This window comes from Argopecten irradians, chromosome 16, assembly GCF_041381155.1.
Source record: "Argopecten irradians isolate NY chromosome 16, Ai_NY, whole genome shotgun sequence".
Classification (NCBI taxonomy): Eukaryota; Metazoa; Mollusca; class Bivalvia; order Pectinida; family Pectinidae; genus Argopecten; species Argopecten irradians.
The window spans coordinates 30,096,396-30,117,161 of record NC_091149.1 but is presented as its reverse complement, the minus strand read 5'-3'; the positions used below and the strand labels follow the sequence as shown (position 1 = coordinate 30,117,161).

The 20,766-nt window shown below is 34.3% G+C and overlaps 1 protein-coding gene across 1 annotated transcript; it reads left to right on the top strand.

Annotated features, from left to right (window-relative positions):
• The first annotated feature begins 38 nt into the window (after positions 1-38).
• Positions 39-12,933, top strand: LOC138310151 (tRNA wybutosine-synthesizing protein 5-like). Its single transcript, XM_069251277.1, has 7 exons — positions 39-177; positions 3,785-3,942; positions 4,078-4,129; positions 6,222-6,404; positions 11,188-11,275; positions 11,964-12,080; positions 12,639-12,933. Exons 1-7 carry the CDS (start codon positions 94-96, stop codon positions 12,896-12,898), a joined length of 942 nt encoding a protein of 313 aa, XP_069107378.1. The 5' UTR covers positions 39-93; the 3' UTR covers positions 12,899-12,933.
• The last annotated feature ends 7,833 nt before the right edge of the window (positions 12,934-20,766 follow it).

The following is a 20,766-nucleotide window of genomic DNA, read 5'->3' as shown; positions in this document are numbered from 1 at the left end:
TGTATAAACGAAGCGTCTTTATGCCGTTGATTATGAAAACGAAAGCGAAATTCTGGGGAATCCCCATCGGAATTACGCAGAAATCCACAACACATGTCAACACGTAACATGGCATCTGTAATTGACGTAGTTAGAGATGTAGATGCCGCTGCTTTCATCGAACAAATATATCCAAAGGTAAGAGAAGACATTTTAACCACACGTCTCTCTACAGAGGGAAACAGATCGAATTTACATGGTGGACCATGGAGGTCACCTGTTTTGACGAATGGTACTCGGGCCGGGTATCACCGCTAAATCTAGCTATACATAGAAATCAGAAAGCTGATAATTATCAACTTATCTATAGCTGCTATTGACATTATAATATGACTGAAGGCAAGGCCTTAAAGGGCGCAGCCAGATGTTTTAATATGAATCATGCACGGCATAGGAAGAGCGAAGATCTACTTGTTTATTTTATTTTCTATTTCACGTAGAAGACATAATTTAGAAATAAAAGGACACACTTTAAACTATAGAAGTACATGATGTAATAATTGTCTAGCATTTTTACTGCATTCTATAGCTTTTAATTTTCAAAGTGTTTTTATTATTAGTTAAAAAAATAATAAAAAAATGTTTAATTACCCCTGTTATGCATTTGCATTAGTTATATATATATTTACTGGGGAGAGCAGTACTGGAGCAACACACAACCTCCCCATATATATGAAAAAATGGCGGCCGCAAACTGAAGCTGTCAGTGTGAAGGATTGAATTTTGAAGATTGGGTTTTTTCTGGTGTGTTCCCGCTACGCCTACATTCTAAAACAATAGGTAAAAAGATCAAAGAAAGTGTAATTATAGTCTGTTTCATACAAGTTTCAGATACATGTACTTCGAATGAAATATCACCTATAACACTCTCTAAGTCACATCATATACCATACCAGTTTGTATATGATGATTTGGAAAGAAGTTAAACTTACAAAAATATGCATGTAAGTAGGAAATATCATGTTGTATGCGTTCGATGTCAAGGTTTGTCATACCTATTTTTGCTGATTACATGATAGATGGTATTTTGCTAATTCCCTTATATTAGTCGCTGCCATAGGTTTCACATCATTTTTAATTTTTTTTTTTACAAAATTAATGTTAGTTCTCCTTGTGAATGTATTTGCCGTCTATTTGATCAGAAAGTAAACATTTCATAAAAATCCGTATATTTTGTCATGGGTTGTATAACATATGAACTTAATTAAGGACTACATGTATGGTTTTTGCCCTTTTTGTTTCACGAATACGTCATATTTCAAATTCCTAATTAAGGTTGAAATTCAAACATCGAGTACAAATTCCTTGATGCAATTAGATATAACGGTTGTATAGCATTGCGGCTGCAGTTTTTATGGTAACCATGCATCCTAATATGATATATATAAGTTACTTAAAAACAGAAACTGGAAATTTTGTCAATTATTTGATATGCTAAATATAGAAAACATAGTGCGCATCATTAAACAAAACTAATATTTATCTTATAAAGATGTAACTTAAGTGCCTGTATTTTTCAGTAAAATATTACATGTATGTACATGTGCATGTATTTAATTTATGTTTCTGATTAACTCAATAATTTTATTTTTTATAAGTTGCAAATAATTTCACTGCTCTCCTGATATAACTTCGGTTTGTCTTCATAAATTTGGTATCAACTCAAGCTCATAATCCAGGTAAAATACATAGTATGAAATATGTTAGTCGAAAAATTGAAATTGAAGTACGCATGTAGGAGGGAATCCGTCCGTTAATATTCGAGATTTGTTACAACTGCTTTGAATAATCGTATATTGACGTATAACCTACACTGTTCTATGCATCTGTGGTTGGACAAGGGGAACACTTGTTTCATCTTTTATTTGCTACAAAAGCCCAAAATCTATTTTTTTCTCTAAAAATATTGTAAAGAATGGATGTTATACGTACTAACATAACGATGTTTGTCTCTAAGGTCGTATGTTATTAAGTTTTATTAGATTCCATAATATAAGAAATTCATTCGAAATTGATAGAGAAATATTGTCATAAAAAATATATATAATGCTGTTATGTGTGGCCAAAAATATCGGTGATAAATATCTTATTTTCATTTGTTATTTTTTGTTCGTCTTTGCAAAAAATATATATATACTTATACCTCTAGATACAATTACCAAAATCCATCTGACAACCTTTTGCCCATAATGCAAAACATGGTATATACATTATTGTATGTCCAGGTAAAAAATCCAGGTAGATCACACACAGGTAAAGTTACTTTTATGATACAGACTATAATTGTTATAACAACATACTTGCTGTTTGATGTTTTTAAAATGTAGGCGTTCTGGGATACAGCCGTTTTTTCTTATATTTTGGTGTATCCGTTACCTTAGAAGTGCTTTGCACTTCGTGCCCTTCAGGCACAAAGAGCTGCGCCCTTATTATTATTATGTTTATCTGGGAATCATTTACACTTACCAGCATCATATTCTTCTATTTCTTCCTCCATGTACAGAGTTTGACTCTTCAAAGAGCATTATACTCTGCGGCATGAGACTGGCAAAGGCTAAAAATCCACAGCTAGATGTATTTACAATTAAAAGATTAGAAATTATCAGGTGCCTCATATCGCTCCAAACCAGGCTGGTGGTAGACTGCCTAGTTTGTTGCAAAATCTGTCCAGACTGGTTGCTTCGACGGATGATTCTGGAAGTTGATGTTTTGTACACATCTCTCCAGGTTGATGGTATGTGGATGGCATGTCCTCCCCTAGTTCTAAGATCACTCTGTGCAAGGTAGCGCTGTGATGGAATGGCTACTAATTGGTAGTAAATATTGTACATCAATATTAGTCAAATCATAGCCCTCCTGATTGCTAGTGATTCCTAGTCCAGCTGCTGTAGCAACAGTGTCGGAAAGTGACTGTGAATTTTCCATAGACAATCAGTCTACAGAGAAAGAAAATTCTATGGCCCCAGCCATTTTTTCATAGACCTGTTATATCATTGATTTAAAAATGAAAGGACCATAAGATTGACTGTAATGCTTCTAAGGGTTTTACAAAAACCAATAGAAATTTCTAAATTTACAGATTTTTCATAATGATTTTAATTCTTTATCCATGTCAAGCATTTCACTAAATATAGAATGAAATCAGATTTTGTCGATGGATGCAGAATAAGATAATTTTATGTAAAAAATTGCATAGCCAATAGGGCAATCATGACAAGATTTCACATAGACCGACCAGATTTTATATAGCCTCGCGCCATTGGGCCACCTTTATATATCATCATCGGGTTAAGTATCTCCGGGTCAAAGGTCAAAGGTACAACATTTTGCTTTGATGAAAACTATAACAACTGGACTGTACCATTTATCAAAATAATTTAAAAAATCAGCAGAAACTGACGATAACTACCCCCTTATGATAATACCCACCATTGCTCTAATTGAAGACTTAATTGTGTGTATTTTGTTCAGATTTTGATATTTTCCATAAGAAGCGACCAATGTATCGTGTGAGGTGCATAGGAATGTGATATGTTCATTAGACCTGAAATATAAAAAAGATCCCAATTGGCGGTTGGATACCATATATATGACAATAAGTAGGTCGAGGAGAACCACCATCTTGAGTATTATACGCAAACTAGCTTATTATAGCCCAACTGGAGTAATGGAATTGTTGCTAAAAATAGCATAAATTGCTGGAATCTCAACTTTTGCTATACCTTTCAAATTTTTTTTTCACCAGCGGCGGCCGGTCATCCTTCGAGGTGTAGACATTGGTCCATGTGTACAGAAATGGAGGTCGGTGGATTATCTGATGAATCAGGGAGGTGCTATGCCGGTCAAAATCCACGTATCAGCCACACCTCAAATGGACTTTATCAATAAAAACTTCTCCTACAAGTAAGAATATAATGCTATGTAAAGATGGTTTAATATAATTGTGATATCAACACTTTGGGGTGAGATCTAATTTCTTATTCAGTCTGATATAAGCAATAGTGGTCAAGGTTTCTAGGTTGTGGCTAACTGTTTTAGGTGTTTGACATTCCATACCAGCTCTTCATCTTTAGTTGAGGTGACCGATCTTGTAACAAAATGGGTTGATAATTAGTATGTAACGCATAGTTATAATAAAAGTACATTTTGTAGAGTTCATATGGGAAAGTAAAACAAACAATTGATTGATATAAGGTATAGTTCTGTGATAGTCATAAACAGCAGTGTAGGCTAGCGCGGTATCACAAAGTCTGTCATCTTGGGAGATGATATCCAAAATGGCAGGTGAACCTTGACTTACATTTTACTGTCACTGAGACCATCATGATAGTATAGCAAATAGGAGTTATCTCCCTTATCTATAATAACAACATGTATTTAGTGTCATACATAACATAAGATTTGGGGTTAGATGGGGATTAGAGATTTTAGGCCACACATGCCTTTTTAATATATGTACAATATATGAGGAGTAGATGTTAGGTTGTCAGATATGATAGTGTTTTAATGTGTTAGAAAGAGTGGTGAGGGAAAAGCGTCAAAATGTAGAAGCTAAGGCAACATTGCCATGACGGAAAGTCCAAGGTGTTAGAGAGCCGGACGAAAAGCAGGGGCTAGATATGTAAAAAGTACTATTATAATAACTGTTAACTAAATACCATGTGTATGTGTTGTGTCACAATCTTCCATCTGCAGCAGTGAGTTAAGGTGAGTGGCAGCATTATCTCCCTTGCCAAAATATCTTTGATATGAAAATCATATATAAGTTACCATTTGATTATTTGACGTACACCTTTCTAATGCTACTTTTCCTCTCAGAGCGAGCTGCTTTCTTAAGCGTCCATAGTCATTAATAAAGTTAAATACGTAAGAAGCATATACAGGAATAAGTAAACCAACATTGGATGTACTAAACCACATATTCAGGAGACTGACTGACACCATAATTCTGACTGACACATGCAAATTTTGTCAAAAAATTACATTTCTATTTTTAGTAGATTTTTTTATACGGGAATTTTAAGAAATGGCCCATTTGGCGGCCATTTTGAAATTGTGTCTTTTTTCGCTTCAAGTAGAGCCACAGTTTTACCATTTTTTACTGAAATTGTTTTTACTTAAATCATTACTGCGCCAGCATTTTTAGCTGTATTTAGCTAATTTTTGCTGCAAATCGTTACTAAGTTCGTAGTAATTAAAATATTGAGCATTAATATGTGAAACGATACACTTTTGTTACTTTATTTTTACATTTAATGGTAATTTGGGCACTTTTATTTTTTACTCTAAAATACTGAAAAATAACAAAAATTCAAATGGGGCAAAAAAGTAAGCACACGGACCCCCAATTTTTCTTCCTGATTTAGAAAGAACAACCGTTTCCCTATTGATATGCAAAATAATAACAAAAGTTTAATACCAAAACTTTTTCTATAAAGGGTAAATTTTGGCAAATATGGCTGAAAATGGTGATTTTCTAGTACAAAATTAAGGGGTAGGGGTAGCATATGTTGTTATTCTGAGAAAAAATATTAGTCTAATAGATCAAAACTGGTATATTTTAAAGAAGACTACTAGAAAGTGAATTCTACAAACATTTATACATAACAAACACCTCATTAGGAAATTATGGCTTTAATCTCTATCTTATATGGTCAAAACGGCAAAATTCCCATAAAATCCAATATTTTGTCAACTAGGTGTCTTTGAGTGACAATAGCTCAAAAACGAGCACACGGACACATGTTTTTTCTTCCATTTTCTTTTATGGTATGAACACCTATTTCCAAAAATCTATATGAGAAAAAAAGTTTAATACAAGAAAATTTTGACTTCTCAGAGGTGTACATCCTTAAGTTATTATTCTACACTATGGAAATTTTAACTACTGCATTTTAACATGATACAAACTTTCATGTCATTTTGTTGGATAAACTGAACACGATTTTTAATGTTAATAATAGTAATAATGTATAAATTTACATACTCATATGTTAATTTTCACAAAAAAATTGTTATCAATAATTCTTTATCACTAACCTGGTGCACTTTTCAATCCCCAAATTAATGATTTATCTGAATTTTTTGAATGAAACATCAGGAATTTGATTGCTAGTCAGAATACATAATTATCTATTGTATATTACACCACCACTATGTTTATTTGTTCGACTATCTGATAGACTGAGAATTATTACCTACGAGCATTGGGAGACGACCCAAGGAAGGACAAAGCAGACATCCACCAACAGTTCCCTCAACTAGCAGACGATATCAAGTTCCCTGACTTTTATCCTCCAGATAAGCTCTTCTCCAGTGTATTTCGGATAGCCTCCAGACGCACACAACTATGGACTCATTATGATGTGAGTATCAAATCAGAATTTCTAGGCATTTTTACGTGCTGTTATACCTTTGACATTCTTTTAGAGTTTTTTTTACTGCTGTATCACACAACTATGGACTCATTATGATGTGAGTATTAATTTAATAGTCTTATATATGAGTGGAAAAATAAATGATCAGAATTGAGTTCAAAACCAAGTGCATGAACACTTGCCAGAATTTCTATCCATCTTTACGTGCTGTTGTACCTTTGACACTCTTTTTAGAGGTTTTTCACTGCTGTATCATTTGACCATGTTCCTATCGTTTGAATGGTTGTCAGGATTCTTGTCTTTGAGTTCTTTTGATTGACTGACTGTTATACGTTTTTGACTGTCTAAGAGCTTTTTATTGTCTATTGTACCTTTTGACTGACTTTAAGAACATTTGATTGGTTATGGTAACTTATTGAATGACAGAGCACACTTCTGGGTCACTTGACTGACTTCCATTCCTTTTAATTGACTTTTGAAACGTTTGACTACCTCTTAGACCCTTATTGGCTGTTGATTGGCTGCTGTACATTGTAAGTATCTTATAGACCCATATGGTTGTTGATTGGCTGCTGTACATTGTAAGTATCTTATAGACCCATATGGTTGTTGATTGGCTGCTGTACATTGTAAGTATCTTATAGACCCATATGGTTGTTGATTGGCTGCTGTACATTGTAAGTATCTTATAGACCCATATGGTTGTTGATTGGCTGCTGTACATTGTAAGTATCTTATAGACCCATATGGTTATTGAGCCATTGGACTGAATCCTTAACTCTTTGGTTGGCTTTATGTAAATACTTCATATTGAAAGTGCTTGCAATTGCCGTTTTTAACAATGAGTGACATGCCAAAGTCAGTGTTACAAAGATTGTGAATTTGTTTTCATTTAAGAATTTGAGATGTATTATCTTGGAATGGTTGGATTTTTCATATGTTTGATAGACTGTTTTACTGTGGTTTGACTCTCTTTCCGGATGAAACCATCGACATGCAGTAAGCCAGATTGCAATAGCATAATGGCTGTTATCAATCAGCACCAGAACCAGAAACACCATTTACAAACATTGTCAAAAATTATCGCTTTTTCTCTGGACTGACTCTTTGATTTTCTTTCAATTGATCATTCTGCTCCAGTCATTGGTTTGGCCATATTGTAGCTTGATCCTTGTTGTCATGGTTTATCATTTCGATGGTATGTTTGTAGTCCATATTTTTTGCTCCATTTGTGCAATCCTTGATCTACACTGACTCAGTTGCTGCTCTAAGTAGTCTATTGTTTGGGACTTTGGTTTCGTTTTTCTGTGTTTGGATTTTGGTATGGTTTCCTTCGTGTTCTCGTCTTGGTATGTCGGATTGAGTTTGTTGTTGAGCTTCACATTTGGGGGAATTTATAACGGTCTTGATCCTGTTGTTTGTAAGACAGGTTTGGGAGATGTCTCCTCTCTGGTTTGTTCTTCTGCGTCTGATAATGTTGTTGTTTTCCTGTTATCGATCAGCAGGCTGTTTCGATGGTCTAGGTCTTGCCTTATTGGGAGGACAATCTCGAGAGATGTCTTCTATGGAGTGGTATTCAAAGTCGGATATAATTGTTGTGTCCCTGTTGTTGTTGGGATACCTTGGTGTTGATTTTGGAGAGTCCAGTGATATGTTGATTTCTTGTGGTGAATCTTCTTCTAGGATTTGACATGGTTTACAGATAAAGTTTAGGTCTGTGTTTAGACCAACCTTTTGTATCTCTGGGGTACTTAGTTTTCTACATTGGAAGTGGATCCATTGATCACAGCTACTGCAGTCGAGTCGACTTAATTTGTTGGCTGATTGCAGAGAGAGGACAGATGTGTTGGTGATGGTCGACTCTTACAGTTGTTTGAACTTCTCCAGTTGCGGGTTGAGCACAGATCTGTAGATTGTCTTGCCGTTGTGAATCGTTTTCAAATTCGTCCTCACTTCCAGAATCCTGTTGGAGTCTGGTTGTCTTTTTGGGAATTGCTAGTTTCTTTTTTCCTTTAATCATTGTTAGCTCACCTGGTTCAAAGGACCAAGGTGAGCTTATGCGATACCGTGGCGTCCGTCGTCCGTCCGTCAACAATTGACTTCCTCTTTTCAACTGACTTTTTGCGGTTCAGCTTGTAGATATAATTTGTGGACTTGTTTTCCATTTGAAGTCTGCTTGGTGATTGCAGGCATCAATTTTCAACCGACTTTTGCGGTTCAGCTTGTAGCTTCGTTTTGTGCTGGCGAGAATATTCGGATTGATGCTCTTTTTCGGACGGACCTTCCCTAGCCGATGTCTCTCGTTATGGAGAGTGAGGACCTGCTACCAAGGAGTTCGTGTTGCGGGGCATTCCTGGCCAACTCTTTCCCAAAGGCAGATGCTCCATTCTCCATTGCACCACCTCGCTCAGGCTTCATTTTTGATATTAGTCCGTTAGGGAGCGCGAGAATATTCTTTTCATCCAGTGCCTGCTCAGTGTGTGACCTGGCTGGATCCCGTCTTTTTTTATGTAACAGTTATATTAGGCAGTCACTTCTCCCGACCTCATATTTTTGGTTTGCTCAAGGTCGAGTGAGAATTTTGGTGATGGGTTTGTGTTTTTGGTGATGTTGAGCAGTCGGATAATTTTGTTTGCTTGTCCAATTTGGTGAGCCAGGAGCGTGTCTTGTTCTTTAAAATCCTCCGGTTGCAGGTGGTTCCAGCGGACGATGGAATAAACCGGGGTTTCTAGAAAGACAGATTTTTTGACAATATATTCCTGCTACTTTTCCGATGCGGTTTAGTTGGGCTTCAAGATTCTTGATAACCTCCGAATCCCTGTTAGGAAATAGCTGTTTGGATAGGCGGTGGATTACCGTAACATCGCAGGTTCCAATCCAGACGTATAGGGGTTATTTTCCCGGTGCTGTCTATAGATCTTTGACATTCAGTTCCAGCCAATCTACTATTCTATAGGAGTTATGTCGAGGTCTAGTCCAGAATTTAAAACTGGATAATCGTATGCTGCAATGTCCTGTAGGTATTTACCTTTGCCGACTGAAATGATTGTTCTTTTCTGCTTGGTAGTTGACTGTTTGATAGACTTGTTTACAAATTTCAGGAGTCGCTTTTTGGACATGTGGGTTGGGTGAGAGGGTAGAAAACACAGTAGCAAGTGGTTTGCAATAAAGATAGAAAGTGTTCGTTCGGAATAAAATGACAATATAATAATAATTAAAATTTTGATACTTGTAGTGGAGATACTTCTCTTAAAAGTCTACAAGAGAAAATTGGATTGGAAATCCACCTGGACGTGTAAATCATAACAAACCAGCAAAAACAAAAGAAAGGCTAGCAGAATTTGGAGGAAAACCCCAGCAAAAAGACGTCCGAGATAAAAATCCACGTTATAACAATGCAGATAAACCGCTATAATATGTGCATGTGATTGGAAACATGTTGCAAAGTACTAAAACACTTTAAGAATTCTGAAAACTTGGTGCAGCCTTTGATTGACTGACTGGCTATTACCAATCTTTGATTGACTGACTGACTATTACCAATCTTTGATTGACTGACTGAATATTACCAATCTTTGATTGACTGACTGACTATTACCAATCTTTGATTGTCTGACTGACTATTACCAATCTTTGATTGACTGGCTATTACCAATCTTTGATTGACTGACTGACTATTACCAATCTTTGATTGACTGACTGACTATTACCAATCTTTGATTGACTGACTGACTATTACCAATCCTTGATTGACTGACTGAATATTACCAATCTTTGATTGTCTGACTGACTAATACCAATCTTTGATTGACTGACTGACTGACTATTACCAATCTTTGATTGACTGACTGACTGACTATTACCAATCTTTGATTGTCTGACTGACTATTACCAATCTTTGATTGACTGACTGACTATTACCAATCTTTGATTGACTGACTGACTATTACCAATCTTTGATTGTCTGACTGACTATTACCAATCTTTGATTGTCTGACTGACTATTACCAATCTTTGATTGATTGACTGACTATTACCAATCTTTGATTGTCTGACTGACTATTACCAATCTTTGATTGATTGACTGACTATTACCAATCTTTGATTGACTGACTGACTATTACCAATCTTTGATTGACTGACTGACTATTACCAATCTTTGATTGTCTGACTGACTATTACCAATCTTTGATTGACTGGCTATTACCAATCTTTGATTGACTGACTGACTATTACCAATCTTTGATTGACTGACTGACTATTACCAATCTTTGATTGTCTGACTGACTATTACCAATCTTTGATTGACTGACTGAGACTGACTAATACCAATCTTTGATTGACTGACTGGCTCTTACCGCATTTGATTGGCTGCCTTTTACCGACAATTGGGTTGACTGAATGACTCACACCAGTCTTTGATTGACTGACTGACTAGAACTGACCTTTGATTGGCTGACTAGCTCTTATCGACCTTTGATTGGCTGACTGACTCTTACCAGCAATTGATTAGCTGCCTCACTGATATCGACCTTTGCTTGGTTGACTAAATCTTACGGACGTTTGATTGACAGACTGCCTCATCACCACCTTCGGATTGGCTGACTGACTCTTACTAGACTTTCATCGACTGATCGACTCTAACCAGCCTTGACGTACTGACTCGTACCTGCCGTTGATTTGCTGACTGGCTCTTACCAACTTTTTGATTGGTTGTTCCAGTAGCTGATCTTTCAGCGATGATTAACCGGCAGAGCTTGTTACTTTGCAGGTAATGGACAATCTCCTGATACAGGTGGTAGGGCAGAAACGTGTTGTTCTGTATAGTCCAGAGGATGTCGACAAGATGTATCTAAATGGTAACTACAGTAATCGTTTATCATATACGGTGCAACCTGTCAAAACTTGCCCTTGTCTAATCCTGATTCTAGTCTATTCCCGTATAATTGATGATATTTTCATTATTATTTATAGTAACTAAAACCTGTATAATCCGCATACTTTCTATAAGTCGGATAACCGCAAACTTTCTGTAGGTCGGATGACCGCAAACTTTCTATAGGTCGGATGACCGCAAACTTTCTATAAGTCGGATGACCGCAAACTTTCTATAGGTCGGATGACCGCAAACTTTCTATAGGTCGGATGATATTTGGTTTAGGACAAGTGATACTGTAGCAGAATTAGCTTTTTTGACACTCTTAACAATTATCTAAATAGATGATGTTTGGTCTAAGAAGAGTTCTAGATATTACTAAAACAATCATTAAGAAATGATGGATTTTCCTATGACCTTTATTTCCTTCCTATGAAATATTTTGCCATTGTCCTTTCTTGTCTGGAACCCGACTGTTGGAAACGTCATAATTTCTATTCCATCTTGTGTCAATTCAATACTACTGCCAGGCTTTGCTGTGAAAATCTCAGTTCAGCTCTTCGGTATGATATGTGGTTGTTCACTTCTATGCTTTTCATCACCAAGTGGCGCTATGAAGTATTTGTTTTATTACCAAGGTTTAAATTTAATTATTCAAATTATCACTACAGGAGATAAATCAGAAGTATTGGATATAGATAACCCAGACCCGAAGAAATTCCCAAAGTTCACGGAGGCGCACAAATACGAGGGAATTCTAGGGGCTGGAGATATCCTCTTTATTCCTGGTAAGAGACGACAATTCCAATGTACATGTACGGTGTTCTCCAGATTATAATCTGGAAATCAGTAGTGCAGCTGATATATGTAAAACTGAAATCAGACGATATTTACAAAAAAAGTTGTGATTCACATGTGAAAGTGGTAGGTATTTCTCACAGGATTAGCATTGTCTTTCTTTGAAAGTCTTGCTTTGAAATAGCATTGTCTTGTTTTGAAATATTTGGGGGGGGGGGAGCGTAAACGATATCTTCCATGGGTTGGTGTTTGTAAATAACAAGTAGAGTTAACAACAATACCCTTTCAAGAATTTTTAAATTTCTAAAGGATTCTTTACCAATAAGATTTTTAAAAAGCACTTATTTGGGGGTCTCAAATGACTAATTTCAACGCAGATTGACTGGCTTATAAAGGCTACTTAACTACAACATCCTATTTGACCCAAGGATAGTTTTTAAGATGGATTTTGATACTTTACTTAATCACAACTTCCTCATTGTACCATTATTTTCTTTTGTTGAGTTACTTTCTGGCAGAATCATGGCTGTTTCCTTCTTGTTTTCTAGCTCTATGGTTCCATAACGTGATATATAAAGACTATGGTGTTGCCGTGAATGTGTTCTGGAAGCATCTGGACGATTCTAAGTATGATCATAGGGACACGTACGGTAATAAGGACCACGTACCATTCTCACGTGCACAACAAATTCTCGACAGAGCGTTAAAGGCTTTGGAAGAATTACCAGAGGACTACCGCAGTTTTTATGGAAAACGTCTCATAGCGAGAATTGAAAAGAAAGTAGTACAGAACGACAAACCACCATGATAAGGAAATAAAAAGTTTTTCGAAATACCTTTTAACTTTTTTTTTCTGTTTAATTTCAAGAGGTGATAGCTCTTTATGAATATAAGATGTGTTCTAGAGAAGTTTTGGAGGAAAAAAAACAAGAAAAAAAACAAAATAGCACTGCCATTTATGTCGAGCAGATGACCCATCATGAAGTCATGTAGGCTGAGGAATGACATTTTTTCCCATATCAAAACACCAAGACATTATGGGACCTTCAATATTGTCATGCGCAGGGAGGTTCTACCTAACCACAAATTGCAAATTGTTGCCAGGGAAGAGCAATGGTGTAAATCGAGATCCAATATTGAATGTGGGAGACGGGAATGTCACGAAGAAGAACGATAGGGGACTGAACAAATGGTAGGTTCCAGAATTTGAAGGCCATGTGGTATATTACCCGATGTAGTCTTTAGATAGATATATTGTTATATTTATTATCAAATCTAAAACTAAAGTCACTTGTCATACATCTGATGCATATTTGGCCAGTTCCAAATGTAAATGTTGACTGCCTCTACATAGCTATAAAACGTACATGACCCTTGAATTAAATCTCGGTGACTAATTAACTGTTGCTTATTTGAGCTTTGTATCCGTCAAACAGGTAAATAGTAGTAGATGTTTGGATATCGATGCGATTGACCTCTTTGAACACTGAAATGACAGGTCAAGTATTGCTATAAGCTGGCCAGATGTTTGATTGGTTGGAAACGTGACGGGTAAGCGGGACTAACATTTTGTAACTTTCATTAACGATTGTATTTTCGTTGTTTGAATGGCAAAATAATTAAGGTTAGTTTTTGAAAACGAAAGTAGATTACGTGCGAAACTGCCGGGAATGATTTGGATGGTCAAAGCTTTTACTGCCAAAAGTAGGGTCGTAAGCACAAGCATTGAAAAATAAAGATAACTGAATGTTCTGTTTATTCAATAAATAACGGAGGAATACTTTTTTCCAGCTCAGGGAAATTGGAGCTGCACAAATACTGTCCAACTTAAACAAAATGTTTTTATACCGTTCTTCTTTCAAATTATTGTTTAGAAATATTATTTATCAATAACGAAAGCATTCATAATTTCCCCATGAACAAATTGTATGAATAGCATTTCGGCAAGATAAATTATATTTCTGTATTACGTGAATATTATAGTGTATTTATAGTATTTATAATTTAATATTTGTTAACATGCTATAACTCTACTGTTGTTTGTTCGAGCATTACTTCCGTTAAATGAATCAGAGTTGACATATTTGAAGTATATTAATATGCTTTACAAGTGATAGAAGCGAGGTAAGTAATGCCGAAACTTGGATAGGAATATTGTTACAGCTTTCACAACCGCATTGACGTCAATATTGTGACAAATGAAACATTACTAGATACTTTTATTATATGAATCCACTGCAAAGTAAATAAAACTTCAATAACAAAAACATGTTGATTTAGTATTAAACTATATTTCTATTCTATAAATGATAGGATATTGTATAAAACGAATTTTGCGAGAATTACGAAAAGTATTTTTAATGCATTATTATGACTGGCAGTATTGTTGTTAAATGTTATTTCAAAATTTAGGAATTATTCTGTTTACTCTATGGATAACAGGGAGATAATTATAGTTAAGGATACTCAATCACCGACGAATGGTATCATTTCTCTATCAAAGCACAGACGAATTCGTATTTTTCTTCAATTACTACTAAAGTCACCATTACCCCCATTGAAATGTTTGAGCTTCTTCTTTTATTGACAAGATGAAAATAAAAAAAATAATTCTTCGCGTCCCGAAGCAAATCCACGGCACTATGCTCTATATGGAATGAAGTACTGACTGAGCATGTACCAAAAACAAAATTAGGTACTTGCTATGCATTTTTTGTTAATTAGATACATATATACACGATTTAACATCAGTTATTGCTCAAATGATGGGTATCGTTTATTCCCTGTCTGAGAAAGTGAACGAGTTTACGTACGTATTCCACTATATCTTCAGTTGTACCTAAGATCTAAAATGTGAACGAGTTTAGATATTCTACTAAATCTTTAGATATACCAAAGATCTAAAATGTGAATGAGTTTAGATATTCTACTAAATCTTTAGATATACCAAAGATCTAAAATGTGAATGAGTTTAGATATTCTACTAAATCTTTAGATATACCAAAGATCTAAAATGTGAATGAGTTTAGATATTCTACTAAATCTTTAGATATACACCAAAGATCTAAAATGTGAATGAGTTTTAGATATTCTACTAAATCTTTAGATATACCTAAGATCTAAAATGTGAATGAGTTTAGATATTCTACTAAATCTTTAGATATACCTAAGATCTAAAATGTGAATGAGTTTAGATATTCTACTAAATCTTTAGATATACCTAAGATCTAAAATGTGAACGAGTTTAGATATTCTACTAAATCTTTAGATATACCTAAGATCTAAAATGTGAATGAGTTTAGATATTCTACTAAATCTTTAGATATACCAAAGATCTAAAATGTGAATGAGTTTTAGATATTCTACTAAATCTTTAGATATACCAAAGATCTAAAATGTGAATGAGTTTAGATATTCTACTAAATCTTTAGATATACCAAAGATCTAAAATGTGAATGAGTTTAGATATTCTACTAAATCTTTAGATATACCAAAGATCTAAAATGTGAATGAGTTTAGATATTCTACTAAATCTTTAGATATACCAAAGATCTAAAATGTGAATGAGTTTAGATATTCTACTAAATCTAAAATATACCTAATAGTATAATGATGTGTTTAGATATTCTACTAAATCTTTAGATATACCAAAGATCTAAAATGTGAATGAGTTTAGATATTCTACTAAATCTTCAGATATAACCAAAGATCTAAAATGTGAATGAGTTTAGATATTCTACTAAATCTTAGATATACCAAAGATCTAAAATGTGATGGTTTAGATATTCTACTAAATCTAGATATACAAATCTAAATGTGAATGAGTTTAGTATTCTACTAAATCTTTAGATAACCAAGATCTAAAATGTGAATGAGTTTTAAGATATTCTACTAAATCTTTAGATATACCAAATCTAAATGTGAATGAGTTTTGATATTCTACTAAATCTTATATTACAAGATCTAAAATGTGAATGAGTTTAGATATTCTACTTAATCTTAGATATTTACCAAAGATCTTAAAATGTGAATGAGTTTAGATATTCTACTAAATCTTCAGATATACCAAAGATCTAAAATGTGAATGACTTTACGTATTCCACTTAATCTTCGGTTTTACCCAAGATCTTAAATGTGAATGACTTTTCTTATTCCACTTAATCTTCGGTTTTACCCAAGATCTTAAATGTGAATGACTTTTCGTATTCCACTTAATCTTCAGTTTTACCCAAGATCTTAAATGTGAATGACTTTTCGTATTCCACTTAATCTTCAGTTTTACCCAAGATCTTAAATGTGAATGACTTTTCGTATTCCACTTAATCTTCAGTTTTACCCAAGATCTTAAATGTGAATGACTTTTCGTATTCCACTTAATCTTCAGTTTTACCCAAGATCTTAAATGTGAATGACTTTTCGTATTCCACTTAATCTTCAGTTTTACCCAAGATCTTAAATGTGAATGACTTTACGTATTCCACTTAATCTTCAGTTTTACCCAAGATCTTAAATGTGAATGACTTTTCGTTTACCCAAGATCGAAAATGTGAATGACTTTACGTATTCCACTTAATCTTCAGTTTTACCCAAGATCTTAAATGTGAATGACTTTTCGTATTCCACTTAATCTTCAGTTTTACCCAAGATCTTAAATGTGAATGACTTTACGTATTCCACTTAATCTTCAGTTTTACCCAAGATCTTAAATGTGAATGACTTTTCGTATTCCACTTAATCTTCAGTTTTACCCAAGATCTTAAATGTGAATGACTTTTCGTATTCCACTTAATCTTCAGTTTTACCCAAGATCTTAAATGTGAATGACTTTACGTATTCCACTTAATCTTCAGTTTTACCCAAGATCTTAAATGTGAATGAGTTGACGTATTCCGCTATTTTGTGTAATATGTTAAACAAAACAAACGTAGATGAACACAATAGGTTAATCCTTTATTAACACCACTGCTCGTTACTTTTAAATTCAGTAATTACCAAAAGCTTACACTGTATCTTAATCTTATAAATAGTGGTTAAGGACACATTGCTATGAATACAAAAGCAATATAAAAAGAAACAAACATGTTTTACTAATTATTTTATTGTAGTTACATGTGGTTGAAGTTTACATATCCACAGATGCAGGTTAACATACATGAACATGTACAGAAATAAAACAATTATATACCGGTATCTTCATAGTGAAGGCTAATAACATGACATGTACACGTACGCAATACTTGAAAGGCATTTCCTGTCAATATCCACTAAATGTGAGTAATTTAATTACATAACTATCAGTAATGAATTTTAATTATAATATATGTTACATGATTTTTAAAGCTGGGCTCTAACTCGTGTTAAAATATAGATCTGTGAGTGACAGTCGTTCATTGTTAATGGAATGAAATGGTAGACACTTAACGAATCCATTCTGATTTCATTTAAAGGCTTTTCCCCAGGAAACTGGGTATTTCATGGATTACCTTTCAATGATGAAATGGTTTATGGATTATTCAGTACTGCATTTGATGATTTTGAACTCATAGAAAAATTGTTGTAATTTTGTTAATTTTGATTCCGTCGTTAAATGTCATTCTCATAATCATCATTTCATTCTTTTCATTTATTCAAATTATATATTTAGATCTACGACCGTGTAGAACCCAGCTTTACATTCTACATGCTAGTAATTCCATTTTATGGACAAAATGATTACGAAAAATAACAGTGACAGAAAAATGGCTTTAATACATTACGTGCACATCAATTAATCCTAGATAGCATACATTTCAATGCAGACTGTACCTAACCTGATACTAGTAATCTACCAATACTGTTAAAAGGGAATGTCCCACCGCCACTTACTCAGGGTAGACACCAGTAAACGGTAAGTCAAACGACCTCATCACGTGAAGTGTTTAAATGTCCTCGCCATGTCTTGATCGACAGACGGAATGGGAGTGCTCGTCAGCGGACATTGTAGGACTTGTTCAGTAATAATTCCGTCTTTGCATATTACAGAGTTAGTTCCCTTGCGGGAAGGTGTTTATTGTTACGCCATTATTTTGTGAGTGTATTTCACTTCGTTTTCTTCGAAAACTATGACATAACGCTCGCAAATACATTACGTCACAACTAATACCTAGCCGCAAGTGCACATAACCCTGTAATATGCAAATAGAGAATAGGGCCGGATAACCGTCAGGCTAGGTAAATTACAGCCGAAATCTTTTAAACTCGACAAATAACTGGCCATATCCGTTGATAGATTTATAAGCAATTATGATATAAAAGACAGGCAGAAAAACATAATACCTTGAAACCGTATAATGTTCTATATATATATATATAGTATTAATGAATCAGTTTTAAAAGAGATCAAAGATTACAATTTGTTCACTAAAAGATTACACATTATTCAACTTTTCATTCCGTTATTGTACCCAATGTTTGCATGGCGATAAAACCCTACTGTTTTCTAAAGTTTAATCACTTGATCACCACCTGACTAGAACAGTGTGAATCACTTTGTAACATCTATGAGGAATATCTAAATTTTAAACATAAACTTATCAAAGGAATGGAGGAAAAGTTTATTTTGAAAACAAATATTTTCCAGAAGCAAACACAAATATAAGATTTCAAACTAATCCACTCATTCATTTCTTATTCATTTGTATAGACATATTAAAATACTTATAGAGAAAATACGAAACAGTGGATGATAAAATATACTCTGCTTTATAGCACACTGTCAGATAAAAAATGTGATATAGTCAAAACATGAAATATATAACATCAAAATGAAAGCACAGGCATGTCGTTATCCGAAATGATGGCGATATACAGATCAAAATAAACATTATTATGCTGTCGTAGTGTTTGATATGATAATAAGATCAGTCTATTAAAACATGTTTAGTACTGAAGCGGATATTTTCTAACAGGAACATTTGCGAACATAAACGTTTTCTTCAGATTTACAATGGACGTGTTGGTAAATTCCTTCATTACGATTCCATGGACAAAATAACAAGGATTTGGCTGTCAGATTGACTAGAGCAAATTTTGATTAAGTTTCCATGAAATTCAGATTTAAATCTTGCAGGATTGATAAATTACATCAATACCATCATAAAAGTTTCCAGTGCTAGAAGCTTCATTAGTTAATTTTAAAAAATCATTGCTTGCATCTTTTCCTAATAAACATTTATCAAACTATAGTCAAATAAAGTAAAATATACTTTGTCATATTATGTTATGAGAAAATATAACAACTTTCTCATTGATTAATGTTTCCACTCTCGCAAACGACTCATTTTCTCACAGACAAACGATCTGAACATAAGCAACGACGCTTCATATTCATAATGAAAATGTTAAAACAAAAGCGGATGGGCTGGATATACCGGGTAGTAAATAAAATAATTATTGATCGAGTGAACGATGACTATGGCATACCATGTTAAATCATCACATCGGTACAAATATGGCGAATGGAAAAGACAGGAGATTACAGATACATTTTAACGACACAATGGAACTCCCATTACATGTACATTTGGATGATTGACGGGTAAATTACATCTCATGCAGCTTGCAAAATACATTCATCTGAATGAGCAAAAACAAATGCACCATGAAAAGGCTATTTTTTTTCTTATTTTTTTTTCTTAAATAATGCAAAAGGAATTTTTGGTCGCATACGTTTTCCTCTCCTCTGTGAATGTAAAGCTATGTGAATATAAAATGCTTCCATGCTTCCAAGTTTACAGTCAATGCTAAGCACTCAGCAATTCGAAACGATACTATAATGTCTAAATATTAAGTGTTGTTTTCACTTTTATATCCATATACAATATTATACGATTGTTTTAGGAACGTCTCTCCTACAATCAAATTGTCAACGACCTACATTCTCTAATAGGATTTCACCCGTCTGTGCGGTATCATATCTTCCGTTTCCTTTACATCGACTTTTATGCTTAAGCCAGGAAGAAAGTATACGGTCATTTATTCATGCAGATTTATCTGTCCTTGTGAGCAACTATAGGTCGTTGTGTCAATGGTTTGCTATAGTAAAGAAACCTATGTAATGTTACCACGTAAACTGATGTCATGGCAACACACACTTGCTCACAAAAACCAGGTAACTGTGCACAGTGGAAAGACAAAAATACTCTCAAGAAAGCAGTAGTAAGGGTGAATCAGTTTTAAAAGACGTAATCTTCCCTCCACACTGTACGGAAGTGGGCATCACCAGAATATACTCATCCGCAGTGGCAGACGAGATATTCCAGATCGAGGCACAATAAATATATTCATCTTTAAAAATATCACAGTCACAGGTTTGTATTAAGAATTACCAATATATTGGCTTAGGATCCATTAGACATCGCAGCAAAACAGCCTGCCTTTTTCCAATTATTCTATTCCATGTGATCTTTTACGGACATCAGATAAGGATTATATTTTCTCATTTGCAAACCTCTTTTCAAGAGTATTCAATGCAAATTGTTTCACATAAAATGCATCTTCATGAGTCGGAATACAGTGTAAATGAATACCGTTGCTGAACCATATTAATTCCTTGTAATTTCGGTCGTCAAGTAAAACATTCTTCAATCTGATGTCATAGGAACTATATAGCAGGACAGCTGGTATCTAAACAACATT